This window comes from Phascolarctos cinereus, unplaced genomic scaffold (genome assembly GCF_003287225.1).
Source record: "Phascolarctos cinereus isolate Bilbo 61053 unplaced genomic scaffold, phaCin_HiC Scaffold_1;HRSCAF=81, whole genome shotgun sequence".
NCBI lineage: Eukaryota > Metazoa > Chordata > Mammalia > Diprotodontia > Phascolarctidae > Phascolarctos > Phascolarctos cinereus.
The window spans coordinates 158,176,079-158,201,196 of NW_027555514.1; the positions used below are offsets into that span (position 1 = coordinate 158,176,079).

The window sequence follows — 25,118 nt, forward strand, 5'->3', positions numbered from 1 at the left end:
CGAAAGCGGAATCCCTTCTAGAATCTCCATCTCCATGCCTTTGCATTCACTGACGCCCATATTTGAAATGTATTCTCTCTTTACCTCCACCTTTTAGAATCTCTATTCTCCTTCCAGACTCTTTTCGAGTGCCAACTTCTATATGAAGCCCTTCATCAGTCTTTCATTTATTTGTGCTCTTTTGCTCACATGCAACAAATTCATTTTGCACCTATTTGTAGATTCTTTACGTGTCCATTTCAATTCCCAAGATAAAATGCAAGCATCTTATGGACAGGTACAATTTAACTCCTGTCTTTTCTCCAGTGCCCAGCCCCTGATACATAGTAGATGTTTATTAAATTCTTGGTGATTGATCTATTGTTCCTTGATTGGCCTTACTTAAACACTTACCAGAATAGGAGTTCTCACAAACAGACCATCCATTTCTGGGCAGCTCTTATCGTTCCAAAGTTCTTCCTTATATTGACCCGAAATCTGTCTCCCGGTAACTTCTACCCATTCTGCCCCCTGGAATTTCCAAGACAAAATAAGTTTATTTACTCTTTTACATGATAGATTGTAAACTCCATGAATGGAAGGATCATTTAATTTTGTCTTTGTATCTATCCCCAGTGGTTAGCAAAGTGCTAGAACTGGTGATTCAAGCTTATTCTTTATAATTTAACTACACTCAGCTTCAATCATTGTGTGTGGCACTTTCCATTTGCATTGTTGTTGTCACTGGGCATTTGGTTCCCTGGCTCACCTTAATTCACTTTGCATCAGTTCATAGAAGGATTCCTATGTTTCTCTGTACTAATTATGATCATTATTAGCAATATTTCATTACATTCATGTACTACAATTTGTTCAGCCACTCCCCAGTGGGCTCCTACTTTGTTTCTGGTTCTTGCTGAAAAAGTGCTGAAATAAATATTTTAGTGTATATGAGGCCTTTCGTCTTGTCAGTGTAAAGCTCAGTACATGTATGATTATCCCCCATTTTAGTGCTGAGTAAAGTGAAGCTTGGAGAGATTAAGGAACTTAGCTCAAAATTACATGCGTACGATCATCCAAAACTAAAACTACTAACCAATATCTTAACTCCTGATCTGAGTGTGAACAGTACCATACTCTTATACTATTCTCCTATTAATACAGCTTAAGACTGCATTAGCTTCTTCACTGCCATACTGTAATATAAGCTCATATTAAACTAGTGAATGACTAAGGCCCCCAGGCCTTTTTGATACGAGTGGCTGTCAAGCCAGGTTTCCCTTCTATACTTACATAATTGATTTTTCTAACCTAGATGTAGGACTTTATATCATCTATCTTAAATTACATCTTGTTGGTTGCAGTCCATCTTTCTTCCCTCTCAAGATCTCTTTGAATCTTCATCCAGTTATCTATTATATTAGCTGCCCATATACATATACAAAAATTTGACATGTTCTTTATTTCATCCAAGTCATTGACTAAAATATTGACTATGGCTGTGTCCTTTGGCTTGTCAGTACTGACCTCCTTACGGAATGACACTGATCCTTTAATCAACAATTTTTAGGTATAATAGTTCAACTAGCTAGAAATCCATATAGCAGTCTATGTTAATCCACTGTATTATTCATTCATTCAAAAATAAGGTATTGAATTTCTACTATATACAAGGTACTGTAGTAGACAATGGGAATACGAAGATGGAATCACTCATAATACCTGCCCTCAAGTAATTTATAATCTAATTTTATAAAAGAGATAAGGTGTGTGCTCAGACAACTATAATGCAATTTTGAATATAGCAAGCACGTAGAAGAGGGCCAAATAAAATACTATGATTAATTCAATAATAGAGAGAAATTCTAGGAAGAAGAGATCTGGAGGGATCAAGATAGGTTTCTGTGTACTTACAAGAACTCCTAATATAAGGGGAATATATTTTTGACCGGGAAGACCTTTGCCTGAGCAGTCCCCCATACCTCCAGCATACCAATAACAAGGGTCAGAACTTCAAACTCCACTTTTGAAAGGTTTCCAAACTTTAATTTATCTGGAAGTTACTGCTCACATCACCAAAGCTTTTCCAAGTTAACTCTAATAGCAACTTCTCAGCACTAACATATATGGAGTTTTGTATGGCTACGGTTGTAGCAATAGACCAATTAGCCCACTTGGCATAAATCAGCTGTGAACCCCACCATCCATAAGCAAAATAATGTGTTTCATGAGAGGCCTTGTGTCAGATAGTTTTGCTGAAATCCAGTCATATTATATCTGTTATGTACCAGAGTAATAATATCATCAAGAAGAAGAGGAGAGTAGTTTCAAAATTGCTTCTTAATGCATCCATGCTCACTCTCATTGATTCCTATGTAAATGCTTACAAACCGTATATTCAAAATTAGCAAGAAAGCAATTATTAGGCCATAGTTTCCAAATTCTACTTTTTCTTCCATTTTGAAACTTAAGATGGAGATCAAGCAACTAACTGGCACAGTGGATAGAATGCTGAGTTTGGAATCAGGAAGAAGAGTTTAAATCCCTCCTCAGACATTAGCTGTGTGAGCTTAGGCAAGTCATTTAACTTCTCTCAGTTTCCTTATATGTAAAATGAGAGGGTTAGACTTGATGCCTCTACAATTTCTTTGAGCTCCAAATCTGGGCCCTGTGATCATGTGACCTTATGATCCTCCATGACCTGGATTCTGTTCCAAGATCTACCACTAATCAACTAAACTATGATCCTGGCCAAGTGACTTCCCTTCTGGGCCTAAGTTTCCAAATCTATAAAAAAGGGGGGTAGGACTTAATGATTTCTATAATCATTTCATCTCTGAAATTCGATATTTCCTTAAGGATGAAAGATAGTGTTCCAGTAGTATTATCTATAAGTTCTTGAAGTATCAAGGAATGCAATTCATCTAGACCTGAAGCCTAGAATTTGTTTGAAATGGCAATGTCCTTGGATGTTTTTAAATAAATAAACTAAAATACAGAGGATTCCAAAGAAAACCAATTATATTGAAATATACTCATCAAGCTATGTTTTTAAAGTTCACAGACTCCATGTTCAGAACTTCTGACTTAGAGGTGTGTAGACTTTCATACAAATATTTACCTCTTGACATACAACGCCACTTTACTCCCCAGCCTCTTCAGATGGGTGTGCTCCTTTTGAACAGGTTACTCTGTCCCGTCACTATAGCTCCATCTTGAGCTTTATCCCACTAAGTCACACTCATAACTGTAAGGTTCCATTTACCTCTTTTCTGTGGTGCCACAATCACATTTCCACTCTCCAAATGTGAGGTTTTTCCTTTTTCTTGAGTTATATTCACTCCTTTAAAAATGTGCTTTGAAGAGTGCCAGTGGGCATCACTTGGCCCAGACCACCTTCTTCACTCTTACTAAAACTCATTTTTTTTTCTGCATTCCTGTGGAAAGGTTATTCTTTTTTTTTTCTAATAGCGACATCATTCTGTCCATAGCTCTTTGCTAGGGTCTGTATTGTTTGTAAATTGTTTCTGGCCATCTGAAACAGGCAGACAGGGAGCAGCAGGAGTCTCTGAGTCCACAGAAAAGAAAGAAGGCATTTGCTTATTATAGTTCTCCTGACTTCTAAGAAGAACTTTACATTGTACATCATACATGACAAAGACAAGGATTATTTTCTCTAAAGCCATCTATGCCTTCTCTCCCAACATATTTCAGGGTTTTTTCCTAGCATTACCCTAGGGAAAGGGTTCTTAACTTGGGGACCATGCATAGTCAAGGAGTCATGGATAGATTTCAGGGAGTCTCTGAATTTTTTTGATATTTGATAACTATGTTCTAATATAGTTACTTTCCTTTATAATCCTATATGCTCTATATATGTTTTATTTTATGCATTTAAAAACATTGTTTTGAGAAAGGGTCTATAGGCTTCAACAGACAAACAAGTTAAAACTCTCTAGGTAGTCCAAGTCCCCAAAGAAAATTTTGATAACAAAGAAGGAGCAGCTTTCCCAGTATCACCTGATAATTCAATAATCAAATCAATCAAATCAAATTGATGTGGGTACAAATGGTACCCTAGAGGTTAAGAAGAATATTAAGGGTTACTTTTCCAGTACTTCGTGAGGCCTTTCCTGGGGGCAGATATGTGTTGTGTGTGGGGCTCATTCGATAACTCATCCTGTAATCTTAGAGGGTCCTAAAGTCCTTTACCTCTTATCTTGAAATACGATAACACTTCCCTTTATCCTGGACCATAAATTGGTCTAGGACCATCCTTGTCTCCCTTATCTTGTTCCTCCATCCCTAATATTTAACCTGTGTTCTCCAGCCCTATCCCTTAATCTCTAACCTGTGTTCTCTTGCCCTGTCCTTAAATCTTTAACCCCCCCATAAAGCCCTAAAAACTTTCCCGTCCTTAATCTTTAGCCAGCATAAGACCCTAAAAATCTTTAGGCTGTTTAGCTGTCACTCTACATAAGCCTAGTCTCCCAAATATTAATACCTTTTACTCAGTCTCATTGTTATAGTAAAAGGTCCATGAGTGCTTTCACGTAATAAAGCTCCCACTGGCTACTGAGAACAGCTAAGTAAATTCTTTCACACCTGAACTCGTCCTGATTCTGACCTCAACAAAATTAAGAGATCATAAAGAGAGAGGAATCCAAGTATTCCAACCATATCTCAGGAATCAATTAGTATACATTGTTGAGCACCTTTATGAGGAAGTTCTTAGACCAGAGATGGGGAACCTTCGCCTCGAGGCCAAATGTGGCCTTCTAGGTCCTCAAGTGTAGCCCTTTGTCTGGATCCACGTTGTTTTGATTCAGACAAAGGGTCTTAGACCATACTGTTCCCACAAGACAAATATACAGGAAGGCAAGTGTTCATGCTACGCCTCCAGAATCAATCAGAAAACATTTATTAAGTACCAACTATGTGCTGGTCATTGAGCTAGGCACTGGGGTACAAAGACAAAGAGCCCCTGCCCTCAAAGAGTTTACAGCCTAAAGGAGGAAGCGACAAACACTGATCACAGTACATAGAAAGTGCATGTGCAACAAATGAAAGGTAGCTGTAAAGGGAGTAGGGTGAGGAAGGCATTAGCATTGGGGGAACCAGGAAAGGCCTTACACAGAATGGAAGTAGTGGGTCTGTACCATCTGCAGTTTCTGTTCATTTTATACAAAAACTGGAACAAAAAAGCCTAGGTTCCACTCAATTCGAACAAACATTGAGTGCCCAGTATCAATACCCTGCTGCTGTGAAGCTGCCTGGTTAGGAGACCTGGGCTTGGAGCCAGGAAGACCTGCATTCAAATCTTGTTTCTTAGACCTAGTAATTGTTTGATCCTAGGAAAATCACTTAACTACACTGAGCCTCCATTTCCTTGTCTTCATAATGAAGATAAACAAGTGTACCTAAGGCAAAGGGTGGATGAGCAGATCAAATAAAATAATGTATTTAAATGAACTAAATAAACATTAGCTGGGATGAAGTAAGGCATAGTGACTAGAGAGGTGACTTCAAAGCCAGGAAAATTTGGGTTGGAATCCTATCTCTCCTGTGTTCTAGCATTGTGACCCTGAGCAAATCGCTTAATCACTCAGTGTTCAATCAATCAATAAACATTTATTAAGTACCTACATTGTGCCAGGCTCTAGGATTACAAAAAGAAGCAAAAAATAGTCCCTGCCCTCAAGGAATTACTCAATGGAATCTCTCTAAAGACTATACATTGCTGAGAAGGTGCTAGCCAGTATTAGCAGAGGGAGTTTGCATATCAATGAAGTCTTACAGCTATAGTCCCTATCTCTGTGCCACAAATGTTAGTTAGCTACCATACACCTGGGTAGTTTGAGATGATTCTGTAACTAATATTATTTCTGGAGCTGCACTAGCCTAAAAAAAGCTAAGGATCAGGGTTATAAAAGCCCCTGCCCTCCCAGCCCCCATGTGCTTTCATGAATGCATTATCTCTCTAAGAAGGCTGTGTAATCTACCCAAGCCCTGAGAAAGAAGTTGAGCTCTGCATTTACCTTATAGCAAGTGACAGGTGTCCAGCTGTTCCATTTGTGTTTGGCTGACAGGTACCAGTACATGTAAAAGATACAGACCATGTTTAGAGAGGCTTAGGGCTCTTATGAGTGTTGGTTTTAGCAGCAGGACAGATCTCCTAGCACATGCTGAGTTTGGGCTTAGTTGCTGGTTTCTTTTGCCAGATCAGATGATGATTAATCAGGAGTCAGATGTCAGCTGTTTGATGTTACTTGTGCTCTCACTAACAGCTGCCTGTTTCAAACTGTGCCTCCTACATTGCGAATGCAAACCTGGAGCTGGCAATTTCCAGAAGGAAAATTTCAAAGTCCTCAGAGAGTCCAGAAATAGCCAGTGCAGTTTCTGATTAGAGTTAACTTTGGGCTTTATATAATTCCTCTAAAACTGAAAATGTATAAAGGATTTAGAAAATATTTGAGTTAGCCAGGGTCTAAAATGTGAATTATCTGCACATCAGTTCTGTGTCGTTTATAATCTTGTATACATATATAGGAATATTCCACCATAAGCATATAAAATGCTATTTAAGCATCAATTTCCCCCTATTATTTGTGTTCTACCTTAAAATCCTACAAGGATGAGTAAATCCCATGTCTGAATGTTTGATTCAAATTGGCTTAAAAAACTCTTTTTCAAGAAGGCTATTCGTGAGTGATTTCTTTTCTCACGAGGTTTTCAATACCTCCTTGTTCTGCTCTTAATCAGAAATGCCATACAAACAGCATTTGCAGGCTTCCTTTTCCATTAAGTGGGTGGGAAAAAAAGCAGGAAAGTAAGAACACTTAGAAAAAAACATTAGACAAGCTTTTCAGGACTTTAAGAAAAGTTTGAAGCTAAGATTTTTTCAAGGGATAAAGAGAATTCCAGTTGATTTTTGCCTAACCTAGATATCAGATATCCATGTGGCTTGCCATTCTAAAATAAAACTTTTTTAAGAGGGTTCCTTTTTTAGCAAGAGAGGAGGAAGTGAGAAACTGACTTCCCTGAGATTCTCCCTATTCACTGTAAGCCAAGTGATCCTAAAATTTTGGTTAATTCCCTGAGAATCTCTTGTATGGCTGGGCCCTAATAGGAACCACCCCTAACCTAACACCTAACCACTTAACAAAAAACCACCAGTGACACAGTATATATTATGTCAAGATGGTCAACGATGATTTTTTAAATACCCCAAAACCCAAAAAATTTCAACCAACACTAACAAAAATTTCAGGAAGATCTTGTTCTCTTTCTATTCTCCTCCCAAATCCATACCCTAAATGTTACTGTTTTGCTCCTGTATACAGTGTTACATGAGATGTGATGTGACTGGAAAGATCAGAACAGTGGCACATGAGTCGCAGACTTATAGATTATTAGAATTGGAAGGAACTGTAGAGAACTTGGCTCTGATACTTCTTAGCTGGGTGACCATGGGCACTTATCCACTCAGAGGCTTTGTTTCCTCATATATAAAATGAGGATAGTAATAAAAATAATAACTAATATCTATATATTATTTTAAGCTTACAAAGAGCTTTATATGTATTGTTATGTTATATGTTAATAACGATATTAACATATGAACTATCTATGGCTCAATACTGAAGTGAGGAATGTGCTTTATAAACATCATAATGTGAAGAATACTAGCTTTGGAGTCAGAGAACCTGGTTTTGAATCCTGACTATGCCATTTACTACTCAGTGATCATGGGCAAGTAACTTAACATCTCTCAGCCTCAAGTGCCTCCTCTGTTAAAATGACATTGAGGTGGCATACACTTACTGTAATCCTTGCTAGTGGGGAAGCTGAGGCTGGGGGATGACTTGAGTTAAAGAGTTCTGAGCTGCCAGTCAGATACGCTAAGACTGTGTCCACACTATGTCCAATACCATTATAGCGTGCCTGAGGGGAGAATGGGACCACGAGACTGTTGAGAATGGCTGAACCAGTCCAAGACAGAAATGGAGCAGGTTTGAGGGGTGAAGCTAAGATGGTGGAGTACAGGCAGCAACGCAGCTGAATTATCCCAACATTCCCCTCCAAACAACTTTAAACTAATGCCTCAAATCAAGTTTTGTAGCAACAAAGCCAACAAAAGGTTGCGCTGAGATTTTTCCAGTCTTAGACAACTTAGGAGATCATCACAAGAGGTCTATGACACCAGGGGAGGCACCTGGCCCAGAGCTCATGGGCCACAGAAGCAGGTCCTGGAAGTAAAGGCAACAAGTGGAAGTAACAGCAGCAGCTTCAGGAACTCTCAGCCCAGAGATAATAAGGGGGTCAGACAACTGGTTAGAAAGAGACCACAGGCGACCCTTTGCTGGTGGTGAGTATAGCTGGTGCTGATTGGTAACTCTATTGCCAATATTGCTGTTCTGGGTCACAATTCCAGGACAGAAAGGAATGCTATCACTTTCAGCTACAAAAAAAGTAGGGGAACTGGTCACAATTCCAAGGCAGAAAAGAGCACTAGCACTTGTGGCTGCAGGGGAGCAGGGACCCTTCCTGGGCAGAGACTAGAGCACAGACCAGGAAAACAGGGACCATACCTCTCCCTGTCACACCACCTTAGAAGCACTAAAAACTTGCAGATCCCCAAAACTAGCTCTGAAAACAGCAGCACAAAAAAGCCTGAAGCTTTGGACAGTTCCTTCCCAACCCTCAGCGAGCAGAGTATAACTTTATAGCTCATAGTCACAGTAACAACTATATTGTATAATGACCAACCATGAATGACTTAGCTATTCTCAGCAACAAAAAGATCCAAGACAGTTCTGAAGGACTTATGAGGAAAAATGCTATCCACCTCCAGAGAAAGAACTGATGGAGTCTGAATGCAGACTTTTTGTCTATGTTTTCTTGTACAACATGACTAATGTGGAAATATGTTTTGCATGAGTACACATGTATAACATATCAAATCACCTGCCTCAATGAGGGAGGAGGGAAAGGGGAGAGAGAAAGAGAATTTGGAATGCCAAATTTTTTTTTAATGTTAAAAATTGGTTTTAGATGTAATTGGAAAAAATATCTATTTTTTCTTAAAAAGAGAATTAACACCTTGGTAAAGGGGGTACAAAAATACCGATGAAAATAATGCCTTAAAAAACAAAATTGGCCTAATGGTAAAAGAGGCACAAAATTTCACTGAAGAAAAGAACTCCATAAAAAGCAGAATTGACCAAATGGAAAAAGAGGTACAAAAGTTCACTGAAGAAAATAATTCCTTAAAAATTAAAATTGGGCACCTGGAAACTGATAACTCCATAAGACACCAAAAAACAATAAAAGTCAAACAAATAAAAAAAAAAGAAAATGTGAAATTATCTCATCAGAAAAACAACTGGCCTGGAAAATAAATTGAGGAGAGATAATTTAAGAGTTATTATTATTAAGAATTATTGCTATTATTAAGCCATGATCAAAAAAATGAGCCTCAACATCATATTTCAAGAAATTATCAAGGAAAATTGCCCTAATATCTTAGATCTAGAGGGTAAAATAGAGATTGAAAGAATCAAGTGATGGCAGAAATTCCTAAATGAAAACTCCCAAGAATACAGTAGTCAACTTTAAGAGCTCCCAGGTCAAGGAGAAAATATTGCAAGCTGCCAGAAAGAAACAATTCATATATCATGGACTCACAGTCAGAATCACAAGATTTAACAGCTTCCATGTTAAAGAAGCCAGAGGGCTTGGAATATGAGATCTTGGAAGGCCAAAGGAACTACGATTACAACCAGGAATAATCTACCCAGAAAAGCTGTGTGTAATTCAGGGGAGAAAAATTGTATTTAATGAAAAAAATAACTTTCAAGCATTCCTAATGAAAAGGTGATAGGTGAATAGAAAATTTTACATTCAAGCTCAAAACTCAGGAGAAGCATAAAAAGATAAACATGTAAGAGAAGTCATAAGAGATGTTTAAACTGTTTACATTACTATATGGGAAGATGATATTTGTAATTTGTAAGAACTTTACTATTATTAGAATAGGTAGAAGGAGGACATGAGAGTGAGTAAACTATGTTGGAATTATCACCAAAAAAATGAAAGAGTGAGAAAGAGACATGCACTGGGAAAGGGGGGAAGGGAGGGGTAAAATGGGGAAATTTTTCTTACATAAAAGAGGCATGCAAGAAAGAGCTTTTACAGTGGAAGGTAGGAGGAAGTTGGAATGGCAAGCAAGATTTGGACCTCGTTCTCGTTGGAATTAGTTCAAAGAGGGAAGAATACATACACACATACATACATTCAGTTGGTTATATAAATCTATCTGATGTAATAGGTAATTAAGAGGGGGAGGTGATGAGACATACAGGGTTGGGGAAGATGATAAAAGGGAGGGTAGATTAAAAGAGGCGACGGTCAGAAGTAAATAAGATGTTTGAAGAGGAACAGGATAAAAAGACAGAGAGAAAAATAAACAGAAGAAAATGAGTTGGAGGAAAATACACAGTTAGTAATCATAACTGTGAATGTAAATGGGATGAGTTCACCTGTAAAATGGAAGTGGATAGCAGAATGGATTAGAAACCGGAATCCAACTATATGTTTTTCACAAGAGACACACTTGAAATACAGAGACATACACAGAGTTAAAATAAAGGGCTAGAGTAGAATCTGTTATGCTTCAGCTGAAGTGAAAAAGGCAAGGGTAGTAATCATGACCTCAGACAAAGCAAAAGAAAAATAGACCTCATCAGAGAAACTACGTTTTACTAAAAGGTACCATAGACAATGAAGTAATATCAAAAATTTCTAAAGCAAGATCCTCTGATAAATCCCCATTTCTCAAATATATGGGGAACTGAGTCAAATTTATATGAATAAGAGGCATTCCACAATTGATAAATGGTCAAAAGGTATGAACAGGCAGCTTTCAGAAGAAGAAATCAAAGCTATCTATAGTCATATGAAAAAATGTTCTAAATCAATACTCATCAAAGAAGTACAAATTAAAATGACTCTGAGGTACTACCACATACTTATCAGAAGTGACAATGCTAAGGGGATTGAGGGAAAATAGGTACACTAATAAACTGTTGGTGGAATTATGAATTAGTCCAATCATTCTGGAGAACAATTTGGAACTATACCCAAAGGACTATAAAACTCTGTATACCCTGTGACTCAGAAACACCACTACTAGGTCTGTACCCCAAAAAGATCAAAGAAAAAGAAGGACCTATATGTACAAGAATATTTATAGCAAGCTTTTTGTTCTAGCAAAGAATTGGAAATTGAGGGGATGATCATCAATCAGAGAATAGCTGAACAAGTTGTAGTATATGATTGTGATTGAGTATTATTGTACTATAAGAAATTATGAGGGGTTGGTTTTAGGGGAGGAAAACATGGCAAGACCTATACGAACTGATGCAAAGTAAAGTGAGAAGAACTAGGAGATCATTGTACACAGTAATGGCAATGTTAAAATGATCAATTGTAAAAGATCTGGCTACTCTGATCAATATAATAATCTAAGACAATTCCAAAGGACTCATGATGAAAAAAAAATGTTATCTATCTCCAGAGAGAGAACTGATGAACTCTGTGTGAAAATTAAAGTGTAACTGTCTCACTTTAATTTTGGTGCTTTTTTGTGATATGACTAATATGGAAATATGTTTTGCATGATTTCATGTATGTAATTGATATCAGTTTGCTTTTCTTCTCAGTGGGTGGGAGGGTGGGGGAGAGAGAATGTGGAACTCAAAATTTAAAGGGAAAATCATTTTTAAAAATTTATTTTAAAAAAAGAAATGGAGCATGTCAAGGTTTCTGTGCCAACTACTAGTAGGATTGGGTCCACGAGATAGAGAGACTCAGGTTCACCCTAAAAAAAAATAATCATAATCATAATAAATTAATTATTTTTAATAAAATAAAATGGACTATACTAAATGATCTGTAAGATTTCTCCCACATCAAAATTTGTGATGAAAGCTATCAATCTATGTGATACTATTGTCTTCATTATTATCCTTATTTTCACTATCATTATTATTTCATATAACACAGGTGGCAAATCTGCTAAGGCTCTTCCAGATCCCCCAGATAAGCTACGCATCCACCAGTGCCAAACTAAGCGACAAGTCACGCTATGATTATTTTGCCAGGACTGTGCCCCCAGACTTCTACCAGGCTAAGGCCATGGCGGAGATCTTGCGTTTCTTCAACTGGACCTATGTGTCAACGGTGGCCTCAGAGGGTGACTATGGTGAGACAGGAATTGAAGCCTTTGAGCAGGAGGCCCGTCTTCGCAACATTTGCATTGCCACCTCTGAAAAGGTAGGCAGATCCAACATCCGAAAGTCTTATGACAGTGTCGTCCGGGAGCTGCTCCAAAAGCCCAATGCTCAAGTAGTTGTCCTGTTTATGAGAAGTGATGACTCCCGGGAGCTGATTGCTGCTGCAAGCCGCTTCAACGCTTCCTTCACATGGATCGCCAGTGATGGGTGGGGTGCCCAGGAGAGCATTGTCAAGGGCAATGAGCATGTGGCCTATGGAGCCATCACCTTAGAACTGGCTTCCCATCCCGTCCGTGAGTTTGATCGCTATTTCCAGAGCCTCAACCCTTACAACAACCACCGAAACCCCTGGTTTAGAGACTTCTGGGAACAGAAATTCCAATGCAGCCTACAAGGTAAAAGATCACACCGGAGGGCCTGTGACAAGCATCTAGCAATTGACAGCACCAATTATGAGCAGGAGTCTAAAATTATGTTTGTGGTGAATGCTGTGTATGCTATGGCCCATGCCCTACACAAGATGCAGAGGACCCTCTGCCCAAACACTACCAAGCTCTGTGAAGCCATGAAGATTCTAGATGGAAAAAAGCTGTATACAGATTACTTGCTAAAAATCAATTTCACAGGTAAATATATAACTTTAGTTCTTCCTTTCTGATGTAACTTCCTAGAATGTTTTAGGCCTGCAGTTCTTGATCTAAAGTCCATGAACTATTTTTTTTAATAACTATTTCTATATAATTGGTTTTCTTTGTAATCCTATATACTTCATTTGGTTCGTTTTGAAAACCTCATTGTGAGAAAGGTCCCGTAGGTTTGACTAGACTGCTAAAGGGATCCATAATATAAAAAGTGTTAAGAGCCCTTATTTTAGGCAAATGATAGGATTAATACCCCTACATGCTAGCTGCCATGTAGTTCTTGGTACAGTGTCCCATTACAAAATCAAGCTTTTTAACAAATGGCCCAAATACAGCTATTGTTACGGTTCTTTGTTGTCCTTATTCATTTCTAAGGGAATATCTTGATGGGTCCACTAGGTAATAACCAAAGATCTCCTGTGCTTTTCCCATAGCTCCGTGGCAGGAGAATTTGTAGCTTCCTAAATGTGGGATATGTCATGTTTGATCCCCTCTTGGATGCTGACCTGAAGATATTACATGGGACATTTAATCCTATTGACTTCTCCAGGTGCATCTCTGAGTAATAAGGATATAGAAAACCCAGACATCCCTTAAGGAAAATTTGAGCCAGGGAATCTCATAACTTCCACAGTGGGCAGAAGAGGGAAAAAAAATCACATTCTTCTTTGGACTAATTAGAAAAAGAAAGAAAGAGAGAGACCCAGATTATAGTGCTTTACAGACATTAATATTTTGTTTCTTCTATTATATATGTTTCCATACCTGTATAAATAGGTTTCTAGATGTTGCACAAAGAGTATATTGAGATGAGGCTTTGTTTCTGTTTGTAGTAATCCTGAATAAGTAAAACACGGAGGCAGATCAAAGCCATTCAAATGTTGTTCTTACCTGCAGAATCTCGAGGTGGCATATAAGGAAGCTATTTCTAAATATGGTAATGCAAGCTTTTAGCACATTCTCAAAGAGATAAAAAAAAAACCCTTGAGACTCCTTATCCTACTCCAGTATTCATGTCAAAGGTGCTTCCTTTGAAACTCAAATCCAAGTCATTTAAAAGATAGGCATGATTGCTACTCACAAAAGGCCAAAAATATTGCAATCACCAAATGTCATTATCCTGAAATGCAAATCATTTTCCATGTCATTGGAGGGTTTTACAAGACTGTACAGTTTGCATAAAATGTCTCCCACTCAAAGATATAGAAAGTCATGCTCTCAGATCACGGAGAAAGAGGAAGTAACAGCATCATCTTCCATCCAGAACTGGCTTGAATGTCCCATCACCAGCTCAGTGTTTTATTATCAACCCAGGGTAAGACTGGGAGCTATCAGGCCAATGTTGCAACAATGTCGGACTTGCTTATAGGCTCCTAGATGTAGACTTAGAGGGGATTTCAAAGAACAGCTGGTTCAACCACATCATTTCACAGATGATGAAATTGGGGCCCAAAAAAGTTAAATGACTCCCCCAATTCATACAAGTACTAAGCATCATTTGTGGGATTTGGACTCAGGTCCTCTAAATTCAGATTCACTTCTCCTTCCATTACACCATGACAGTAGCTCACGCCCCCTAATTACTTACACACACACACACACACACACACACACACACACACACACACATACACACACAGCAGTGAAAATGGGTTGTCAGCAATAATCCTGAAAGATTACTTTTCTTTACTGTGCTGTTATCTCACTGTGTATATTATAAAAATATAATGAAACTTTAAAAATGGGGGAACACACTGTAATTGAATACTTACAGTATCTAGGTAGTACAGTTATAAGGTACTAGACCTGAAATCAGGAAGACCTGAGATCTAGTCTGGTCTCAGATTCTTACTAGCTTTATGACCCTAGGCATATCACTTAACCTCTTGTGACCTGAGTTTCTTCATCTGTAAAATGGTGATAATAATAGCACCAACCTAGGGTTGTTGTGAGGATCAAATAAGAAGATATTTATAAATCACTTTGAAAATCTTAAGGCACTACATAAATGCCAGTTATTATTATTACTATTATTGTTATTAAATAACTTCAGATTAATTTCCACTGACATAAGAAATTAGAACAGACTGTAATTTAGAAGAGGAAATAGAGTATCCTGACTGTTCTTAGATTGTTCTACTATAAACAAACATTTTTATGTGCACACTGCATCTTATTCACGTACTATCCATTTGTATTTCTAAAAATACATGTGATCTTTTCTTTATGTATTTTTTTCATTCATTTTGAGGTCATTTGCCCATTCCTCTTTCCTTTTCCCATCCCTTCCTTGCTCTCTGTCTCTGATGCCCTTAAAACAGAGTTAACATTTTGCACATAAACACAGCATTTCCCTCTTCACCACTAACAGGGTCTCCACTGGCAAAGTCAAGTCAAAAAGTAATACGATGATCTAGACAACAAAACCAAATGCTACTCTTTTAGCCTCTATGATGCTCTTATGGGCTTCAGTTCTGCAATTCAGACTAGCTACAGATATTTGATCCAACTGATCCTGCTTTGCTCTTTCCTTTTCCATTTGTGAAACCCTGCTAGCTACTCCTCCTTTCTGCAAAGACTTAGCACAAGAAGAAATGGGCTTAAACTACAGAAAGGGAAAGAAGAGGCTTTAGAATTCCTAGTTGGGATATTTTCTTAACGATAAAGGGTAAACAATGGAATAAATTCCTAAGGGATGATGTTGAAATAGCTAAACACATAAATATCTTTTTAAAAAACAGGATTAAAAAATGGCCAAGCACACAATGGAGGAAAAGAAAGGGCATTAGGAGAAAAGAAAAGAATAAAAACCTGAGCTGCTTGTGTTTGCAAAGAAAAAAAAAGATATGTGATAGAATTTTTGTGAAATTTGTTTGTGTTTGTTTGATGGTGAGGAGTGAATTGCAATTATGACAATGCATCTCATCATTTTAAGAACATAGTCTCCACAAGACTATAAGACTCTCAGATATTGAGAATGTGCTATTCAACCAAAAGCCAGGAGAGTATGGTACTAGACACATTCACAGTAGACACTCAGAAAATGCTTGCTAAAAGGAGTTGGAAAAAAATCCATTCCAATCATAAATTCTATGTATTAACCTTGAGACTTTTTTTTTTACCTGAGAAAGAGTTCCTCTCCACAATTACAGCTGGTCCTTTTTATAGGGCAAGGCATCGTTGTTGTTCCCTTTCATTCTTGTTTTTGTGGATTGATCCATCAACAAACATTTATTAAGTACTTATGTGTCAAACACTGTGCTATAGAACTTTTTTTTTCATTTATTATGTTTTACTTTTTCAGTCAAAAAAAGTCTTTCTCTCACTTCCGCTAACCACCTACCCCATTTGGAAAGCCAGAAAAACAACCTTCCTTTTATAAACATGTAGTTAAGCAAAATGAATTCCCAGATTGGCCATGTCTTCCCCCAAATTATAACTCCATCTTCTCTCAGACTCCATCATCTTTCTACGCAATGATGGATAGCATTTCATCATGAATAGATTCCTCTGGAATCATTGGTGGTTATTGCATGATTACAGCTCCTAAGTCTTTGATAGAGGTTGTCTTTACAATGCTGTTGTTATTGCAGAAATTGTGTGTGAAAACACAGAGTTGAAAAAACAAACAGAACTTTCAAAAAAAGAATCCTCTGCCTTATAAGGCAATTTCCATAAATAGCAAACTTCCTAGTAACACTTAAAATATCATTCAGTTTATAAAAATGAAATTTATGTACACATTTTCAGGAACACATCCATTGCATAAAGCAAAGTTCAAGAGTATAGCAATTACATAAAGCAAAATATACTTGTACTTCATGACTTCTGTCAAACTCCTAGTTACCTCAGAGATCTTCCTCTTTCCAACACGTACCATCATTGCATCTGAGATCAGCTTCTTTTTATCATCACATCAGTATTCTGGGTAGTTGATGCCTTTGAAATGCCTACACCTCTAGGGTTTCTGTGTCAAGTAATTGGATGGACAAGATCCAGCCATGGGTCAGAAATCTCACAAACCAAATATTTTCAGTGATTTTTGCTTTGTAGTTCTAGCCAGGGAATCCCACCTCTCATTGGGATGTTCTCAACTACCAGAATTTGGAAATAGAGTGGAAACAGTCTTACATTCATGATTTCAGTGCCCATCATAGACCTTGGTCCCAAAGGTGAGGTAAGCAAATGTACTTCTTTCTCTTCTCTGGACAGGTGAATAGGAATTGCATATGCTGCCAGACTCAAGTGGTGTATTTCTTAGTTTTGTAGCACCTTTTCTTTTTTTTTTCTTCCTTTTATATTCTTTATTATCAAAGATATATCTCTACATAGGAAAAAGAAGAAGACTGTATCTGGAAATGAAAGTGACATAAAAAAAACAAAAGATGTCAATAAAAACTAAATAAATAAAGTGATTGTCATCAAAGTTCAAAAATAAACATTGAATTTAAATTTTCTTTTGTTGTAGGGCTTTTCAAAATTATTTTAAAAATTTCATAGAGGTCATCATCTGGTGGCAAAGCTTTTAACTTTAAGACAATTAAGCACTAGGGTAAATACATATGATTATTAGATGTTTAACCAATTATGTAGTGTTAGTGCCATTCTGTAATTTCATGAAAATATACATTCATCCCTGTATACTTTGCTGCACAGCATTCCTAGAAAATAGATTAGCATTAGGCTTTTGCATCTCTGATTACCTAATCATACAGCACTGGGTATTAGAGTTATTTCTGTCTAATCTACCTGAATAGCAAGATCAATGAAGGCAGGGACTAGGACTTATCTTAAATTTATATCCTCCCTCCCACCCAATTCCTCAATACCTAGCATAAAGCTTTGCACATAGTAGGTGTTTAATAAATATTTGTTGAATGAATTAATGAGCCAGGTGAATAGCATACAGAGGTACAAATGGTATATGAGTGATAAAGGGCTAAAGTTGGAATATGGATGCAGTGGGTTCAAATTTCATCTCTCTTTCTTAATCTCTCTAATCCTTAACTTCCTTATCTTGAAAATGAAGATAATAATATCTGTAGTAACTAATTACCTGGACTCTTAAGAGGCTCAAATGAGATAATATACTTTAATATGTAAATGTTAATTATTATTATTATTATTATTGCTATCTTTCACATAGCACTTTAAGGTTTTCAAAGACCTTTATAAATATTATCTCATTTTGTCCTCACAATCACCCTAAAGGTCCCTGCTATGAATAAGCCCCCATTTTATAGGAGAGAAACCTGAGGCAGACAGAAGTTATGTAACTTGCCCTCATTGTATAGAGGGGGAAACTCAGGTAAACAGTGATTAAGTGACTTGTCCAGGACCACACAACTAGTAAGTGTCTGAGGATAAATTTGAAATCAGGCCTTCCTGACTCCAGTTCTGGCACTATCTCTACTATAATACTCAGTTGCCTTATAGCGTAGACTCAAAGACATGGAAGGGACCTTAAAGGTCACTTAGTTCAATCCCTGCATTTTATAGATAACAAATAGAGTACATTAACTTTAACATCCCCATTTAGCATATAAAGAACTGAGTTACTATGTGAGCTGCTCAAGACATCACAACCAGAAAATACCACATGATCTTTCAAAGGCTGGAAAAAAGAGTTCCCATGTAATGAGCAATGCACATGGATGCCGTGCAGTGCACCTCAGTCTGAGAATCTCAAAATGCTTAAAAGGCACATAGAGAGGGATGCTTCTTGGATGGGGAAAACCAAGCTGTGAAAATGAAAGAGAGCTACTAAAGATCACACAATCAATCAATGACAGCAAGAGAATGTTCACATGCTCAGTCCTGACTACTCAATATATAGAAGTAAGGAGAACCTGGCTGTCCTGAATGGTGAGGTAGGTGGTGGGAGGGACTGAGCCAAAGCAGTTGCAGATATCTCTGTCTTCACTAGGTAGGAGAACCAGCAGTCTACCTCAAAAGCCCCTCTACTGCTCCATTGTTCCTTCTGCAGAACATAAAGGGGAGGTTTCTGCTCTTGTTGTTGTTCAGTCATTTCCATGGAGTTCTACTCTTCATTTGGGGTTTTCTTGACAAAGATATTGGAGAGGTTTGCCATTTCCTTCTCCAGCTCATTTTATAGATGAGGAAGCTGAGGCAAGCAGGGCTACGTCACTTGCCCAAGGTCACACAGCAAATGTCTGAAGCCAGATTTGAACTCAGGAAGATGAATGTTCCTGACTTCAGGCCTGGCACGCTATCCACTGTGCCACCTACTACAGCTTAAACAGGCTTTGGTGCATCTGAAGTGAGGCAGAGGCAAAACAGCATTGAATCTTCTTTATGCACGCATTACTCGGTACCACTTTCAAATACAAAGTAGAAACGCCATTAGAATAGAAGACTGTGGCACTTCACATATTTACATTCATGACCTTGTTCCAAACAACCAGGAACAGAAAGCCCTGGAATGATGGAATCACAGATCATTAGGGCTGAAATGGGTTTTTAAGGATATCTAATCCAACACTCTCATGGTACAAATAAATCACTCAACAAGCATTTACAAAGAATCTACGTTGGGTCAGGCATTGCACTGGAAGCTTGAGATACAAATACAAAATTAAGACATTCTCTATAGCAAAGAAGGAACAAGAGGCCCAGAGAGGGGCAGTGATTAGGCCAAGGTCACATAGCATTATCCCTCCAACCCAGATCCTCCAAGAGGTCCTTTCCGGCTTCAGTCTGTAACCACAGAGGGCAGGCAGACCAACATGAGCATTCTTTTTCTTTTTTTTTTTTTCCCGTGGGCTATGGCACTCCTTCACAGAACACATTTCAGTTGGCCCTATCCAGCATGCCTACACTCTTGAAAAGCATGCAGCCACCCAAGGCACAGCAAGGAAGCCAAGATGGGAAGAGCATATTTAGATGAATGAACTTTGAAGTTGCTGAAAGAGCAAATAGCCCTTGATCTTGTTTCCTCCTCTTGAACTTTTTGTAGTTCCCACAAATTCCCAGAAAAGCTTTCCAGTTCTGCTGATCAAAAATTCCCCAAATGGAAAGACACACGTTCTCTTCTTTTTCTTTTCCTTTCTCTTTGGACAGCTCCCTAGGGCTTATAATGAGAAGCTTCAGACCCCATAGGAGCACCCTAAATGATGTAACCTGTTTGTTTACTCTCTGCTCCACATCTGTTTTGTGGAGGCTTAGCACCGGGAGAAAAGATTCCAGCTGTGAGGTCATACGGTGGAAGGAACACCAGCTGCCTGCTACTAACCTCATTTTCCCACACTTGGGGTCCATTCCGCTGCTGTTATTACTGTTTTGTTGCTGAACTCCCAGCTCCTCTTTTGTTTCATTTGGAAACAATGAGCTCTGTGTTGAAACTTGAAGCAGGACAAAGGCAACATTTCCGGTGAGGTAGGAGAGGCATCCGACTCAAGGCAGTGTTGACACAGAAATAGAAACCCAAAGGCAGGCATTTCTTCCATGTGGTCCTGAACTCTGGGCAGAGCATCGCTTTATGACCCAATCTGCACATTTGTTTTCCCACATGCTTGCACCTTCAGGCCACCACTCATTCCTCTAGACTTGAACTAGAACAATAAAGTGTGAAAAAGGATGAGTTTTCAGATGAGCCATTGGAAAGAGTTCAGGCAAGCCCCATTCCTATAGATCAGAGGTTCTTAACTTTTTCTGCGTTGCGGCCTTTTGGTAGTCTGGTGAAGCCTGTGAACCCTTTCTCAGAATAATGTTTTTAAATGCATAAAATAGAATACATATGATTACAAAGTAAGGCAATAATATTGAAATGCAAATGTATTTTTTTTATTTTTAAGTTCATGGCTACCAGATGAGGAACCTCTGCTAGTAGATCTTAAAGAAGATAGACTGTTGTCACTCTTGCTATCCTAAAAGATGGACTAGACAAAACATTTCCTATAGCAGGCCTTTATGACACTGCCTAGGAAGCTGTGCAGATTTCTATGATGACAGGGTATGGAATAGAGACTGAAGATATTAGAATTAGGAATGGGGATAAGATCATAGGATTAAAGATTCAGAGCTAGAAAGACCACCCAGTATACTCTTTCATTTTGCAGATGAGGAAATTGAGGCCAAGAGAGGTTGAATGACTTACCCCATGTCAAATAAATAGCAAGGGGCAGGATTGAGATTCAAACCATGACTGAGATTTGGATGGAGGTTCTCTGACTCCAAATCCTGGGTCTCTTCCATAGCACTAAGGAGGCAGAAATTGGTAAATAGTAACCATTGCTCTTTTCTTCCCTTTGCCTCTAGGAAAACATGAGCAAATATCCTTTGGAATTAATCTACCCTATTCTTAAGGAAGGAGAAATCTGGGTTACCCCCATCTAAATCCCTTGTAAATGTGTAATAGTCGTTTAGGGCCTGTATCAATTAGAATCCCTTTGTAAGGTAAGGGATTTGGTGTAATACAACTGAAAAAGCATTGGCTCTATTCAGAAATTTGGGGTTCAAATTCCTTTCTTAGCCTTACTGCCTATGTGATCTTGATCCATTCACTTAATGAACATGGGCCTTTGTTTCCTCATTTGGGAAATGAGGAGGTTAGATTAGATGGCTTTTGAGGGCTCTTCCAGTTCTTATTCTATGATTAAAATCAATCAACATGGATTTATTAATGATTTTCCAGACCCTACCCTAAGCATTAGTGATGCAAAGATAAAGAAAGAAAAAAAATCTCTGCCCTCATGGAGCTTGCATTCTAATGGGTTATAAAATCAGTCCCCAAATCAAAACGTTCAGTTTCTTTGCCTTGTCCTATTCCAATAACCTCAAATAATTTTCTCACAAATGCGTACAATTTGTTCCACAAGAAGAACCAATTGTTTAAGTGTGAATCACTCCTAGTAAAACCAACACTTGGCCTTGAATGTGTGGAGCTACTGAACTGGAGGACATTCCTTGCAGAATGCCTAGAAACTTGTCTCACAGATGTAACTTTTTTATTATTTGTGAAAGGAGAAGATGTGCCAAAAGCTGTACCACTTTTAAAAGGGTTAAGGAAAATGATTTTACAAGCATAGTTGGAAGGGACCTCAGAAGTCACGTAGTCCAACCCCTTCATTTTACAGATGAGGACACTGAGGTAGATTAAGCAACTTTCCCAAGGTCAGACAAGTTGTAGGTATCAGGGTTAGACAGTAGCTTTCTTCCATTCTTCAGCCTTCTACCTGATTTTTTTTTTGGGGGGAGGATGGGGGCTAGGCAATGGGGTTAAGTGATTGGCCCAGGGTCACACAGCTAGTAAGTGTCTGAGGCCAGATTTGAACTTAGGTCCTCCTGACTCCAGGGCCAGTGTTCTATCCAATGCACCACCTAGCTGCCCCCTAGTTGATTTCTTCTAAGCTTAAATCTAGAGAGCTAAACTACAAGTCAGGAACTGAATTAAAAAATATGGCTCCCTGAGGGCCAGACTGTAGCTTTGTTTTCATTTTCTCATAATAGAGTGGAAGGATCTGAATTTTACTGAACCCGTGCCCCTTCACATTTCCTGAAACGAACTCCCTCATCTTCCTTCACTGCCCCACCTTCCCTGAGCACCCGCTTAGAGTTCACTCCCACTTCAAATGACACTCCCTCCTTCTATCTATGTTTTTAGGCCGGATGTGCAGTTTCATCCATGTAGGAGTTCTATATACTTTCCTGTGTATGTACTATTCTTCTCCTCCACCCCCTCGTTTCCCCATACAGACAGTGTAAACTCCTTAAGGGTGAGGGATTTGGGGCTTTGTATCCTCAGGAATTAGCTAACCAAATGTTTGTTGGATTGAATGTAACACAGTTATTTCCTTGTCATTTTGAGCACACTCATCAGAAAAAGCACACCCAAGTTAGCAATTTGTAAACACTAAAGCCGTATGTGAGGATTTGCCAAGAGCCTAAATTGATTAATAATAACACTTTTTATTTGCACAGGGCTATATACTATGTGTGTTCATTCCCACATCTGATCTGCACAATACTCATGCAAGGTAGGCAAAGTAGGTGTTATCATTCACATCTTTTATAGATGAGGAAACTAAGTAAGTAAGTGAATTTTCAAGTCAATTCAACAAAGATTATTAAACCAGTATTAGGTGGGTGTGCTAGGACCTGGGGATGTAAAGTCAAAATTAAAACAGTCCCTGTCCTCAAGGTGCCTGCATTCCCCCTAACAGAGGTGAGGAACTTGCTAAGACCACTTGTGGCCTCGAGGCCACAGATTCTGATCCCACATCATATAATGGTTAACTTGCCAAGCCTAGACTACAACTGGGGTCTTCTGATTCCAAGTCCGGTGCTTTTCCTCTCTCTTTCTCATTAAGAAAGAATGGCAATATCTCTGCTTCTTATGAAATAGCAAGGCTTAAAGCACCATGAAGGCTGACCACTGAAGGCACATTAGTGGTTGCTCTCTGAATGTTTGGAAATGTGTTCCTTAAAGGTGATAGCACAATGGGCAGCCAGGTGGCACAGCAGATAGAATGCTGGGCCTGAATTCAGGAAACTCCTCTTCCTGAATTGAAATCAGGCCTTAGATACTTACTAGCTGTGTGACCCTGGGCAAGCCACTTAACCTTGTTTGCCTCAGTTTCCTTATCTGTAAAATGAGCTGGAGAAGGAAATGGCAAACCACTCTAGTATCTTTGCCGAGAAAACCCTAAAAAGGATCACAAAGAGTCAAACACACTGAAAAATGCCTAGACAACAATGGCACAAAACTTAAGTTGAAAACTTACATTTTGATTCTCAATTTTTCTACTGCATGTTACCATAACCTAAAGAAAAGAATCTTGTAGCCTCTATGGACCTTAATTACTCTATATAGAAGTAAATAAATATAAGCTTCCTAAGGTCAGGAAGTTTTGTTTTGTTTTTTAATTCTGTCTTTGAATCTTTATAACATACCATAGTACTAGACCCAATCTATCTTTCCAGACATATTTACATTATTCCCCTTTAGTCCTCTAAGGTTCAGTCAAACTAGCCTTTTTATCTCTCCTTATATGACAATTTCACTTCCAGACCTTTGCAATGACTCTCCTCAGTGCCTGGATTGCATAGCCTCCTCACCTCTGTCTCTTAGAATCACTAATCATCTTCAAGATTCATTCTCTACATGAAGCCTTTCCTTGATCAGCCTGGCTGCTAGGCCCCTCCCTCTCATCACTTGGTATCTATTTTGTAAATTATTTGTATGCAACTTTACACACTATTCTTGTTGTCTCCAGCAAACAATGTAAGTCCTTGAGGGCAAAGACTTTCACTTTTGTCTTTGCATCTCCAGTATTCGGCACAGAGTAGATACTTAGTAGTTGCTTATTAATTAGTTGATTATTTTGCCTGTAGTAAGTATGCAATCAATGCTTGTTGAATTGAGGTGAATAACAGTCAACATTTGAGAAATAATGGTGGATTGTTAAGTCTTGGCCAGAGCACCCCAAAAACCAGATTATTAGTCTTCTGCTTTATGTTAAAACATAAAAGAAGACCAGGAAACACTGCCGGTGTTTGAGGTGAAGAATCCATGTCCTACCTAATCAGTAAACATTTCTTAAAGCAGGTGAGATTAGAGATGGGCTTTGAAAGGAGATCAGAAAAACTTGAAGGATTTAGAATGGGAAAGGGTTTCAGGTTTGTTGTCAAGACCAACAGGAAAATGAAGGTATGGGGCAGCTAGTTGGTGCAGTGGATAGAGCACTGGCCCTGGAGTCAGGAGGACCTGAGTTCAAATCCAGCCTCAGACACTTGACATTTACTAGCTTCGTGACCCTAGGCAAGTCACTTGACCCCATTGCTTAGCCAAAAAAAAAAAAGGAAAGAAGATAAAGGTAAGGAGAGATTTACTTACCTTGGGGCTCTCAGATTGTAGCTGTTAAAACAATGAACCTTCTTAAGTATTTTAATTTCTTACAACAATAGAGAAAAGTGATTGTGTCATTTCTCTGTTATATCTGTAGATTAGGCAAACCCAAATTTTTACGTTAAATTGTAGAAGTTAAACTCAGGATTTAGCTACAGATCTTAAACTTAAAAGACATAGTTTGGCATAGTAAATGAAAGACTATCTTTAGAGTCTGAAATACCTTACTTCAGGTCCTTCTTCTTACAGCTCCTAAACTATGAGACCATGGACATATCACCTATTAATTAATCTTAATTAATTAAATCTAGAAAGAAGCTTAGAATCCCTCTGGAG

The 25,118-nt window shown here is 38.3% G+C and overlaps 1 protein-coding gene across 1 annotated transcript in view; it reads left to right on the plus strand.

Annotated features, from left to right (window-relative positions):
- The window catches only part of GRM3 (glutamate metabotropic receptor 3), a 272,607-nt gene that overhangs the window by 168,591 nt on the left and 78,898 nt on the right, over positions 1-25,118 (plus strand). Inside the window, exon 3 of the mRNA XM_020999788.2 lies at positions 12,046-12,901. Coding sequence (XP_020855447.1) covers positions 12,046-12,901 — 856 coding nt within the window. The remainder of the gene's footprint in view (positions 1-12,045; positions 12,902-25,118) is intronic.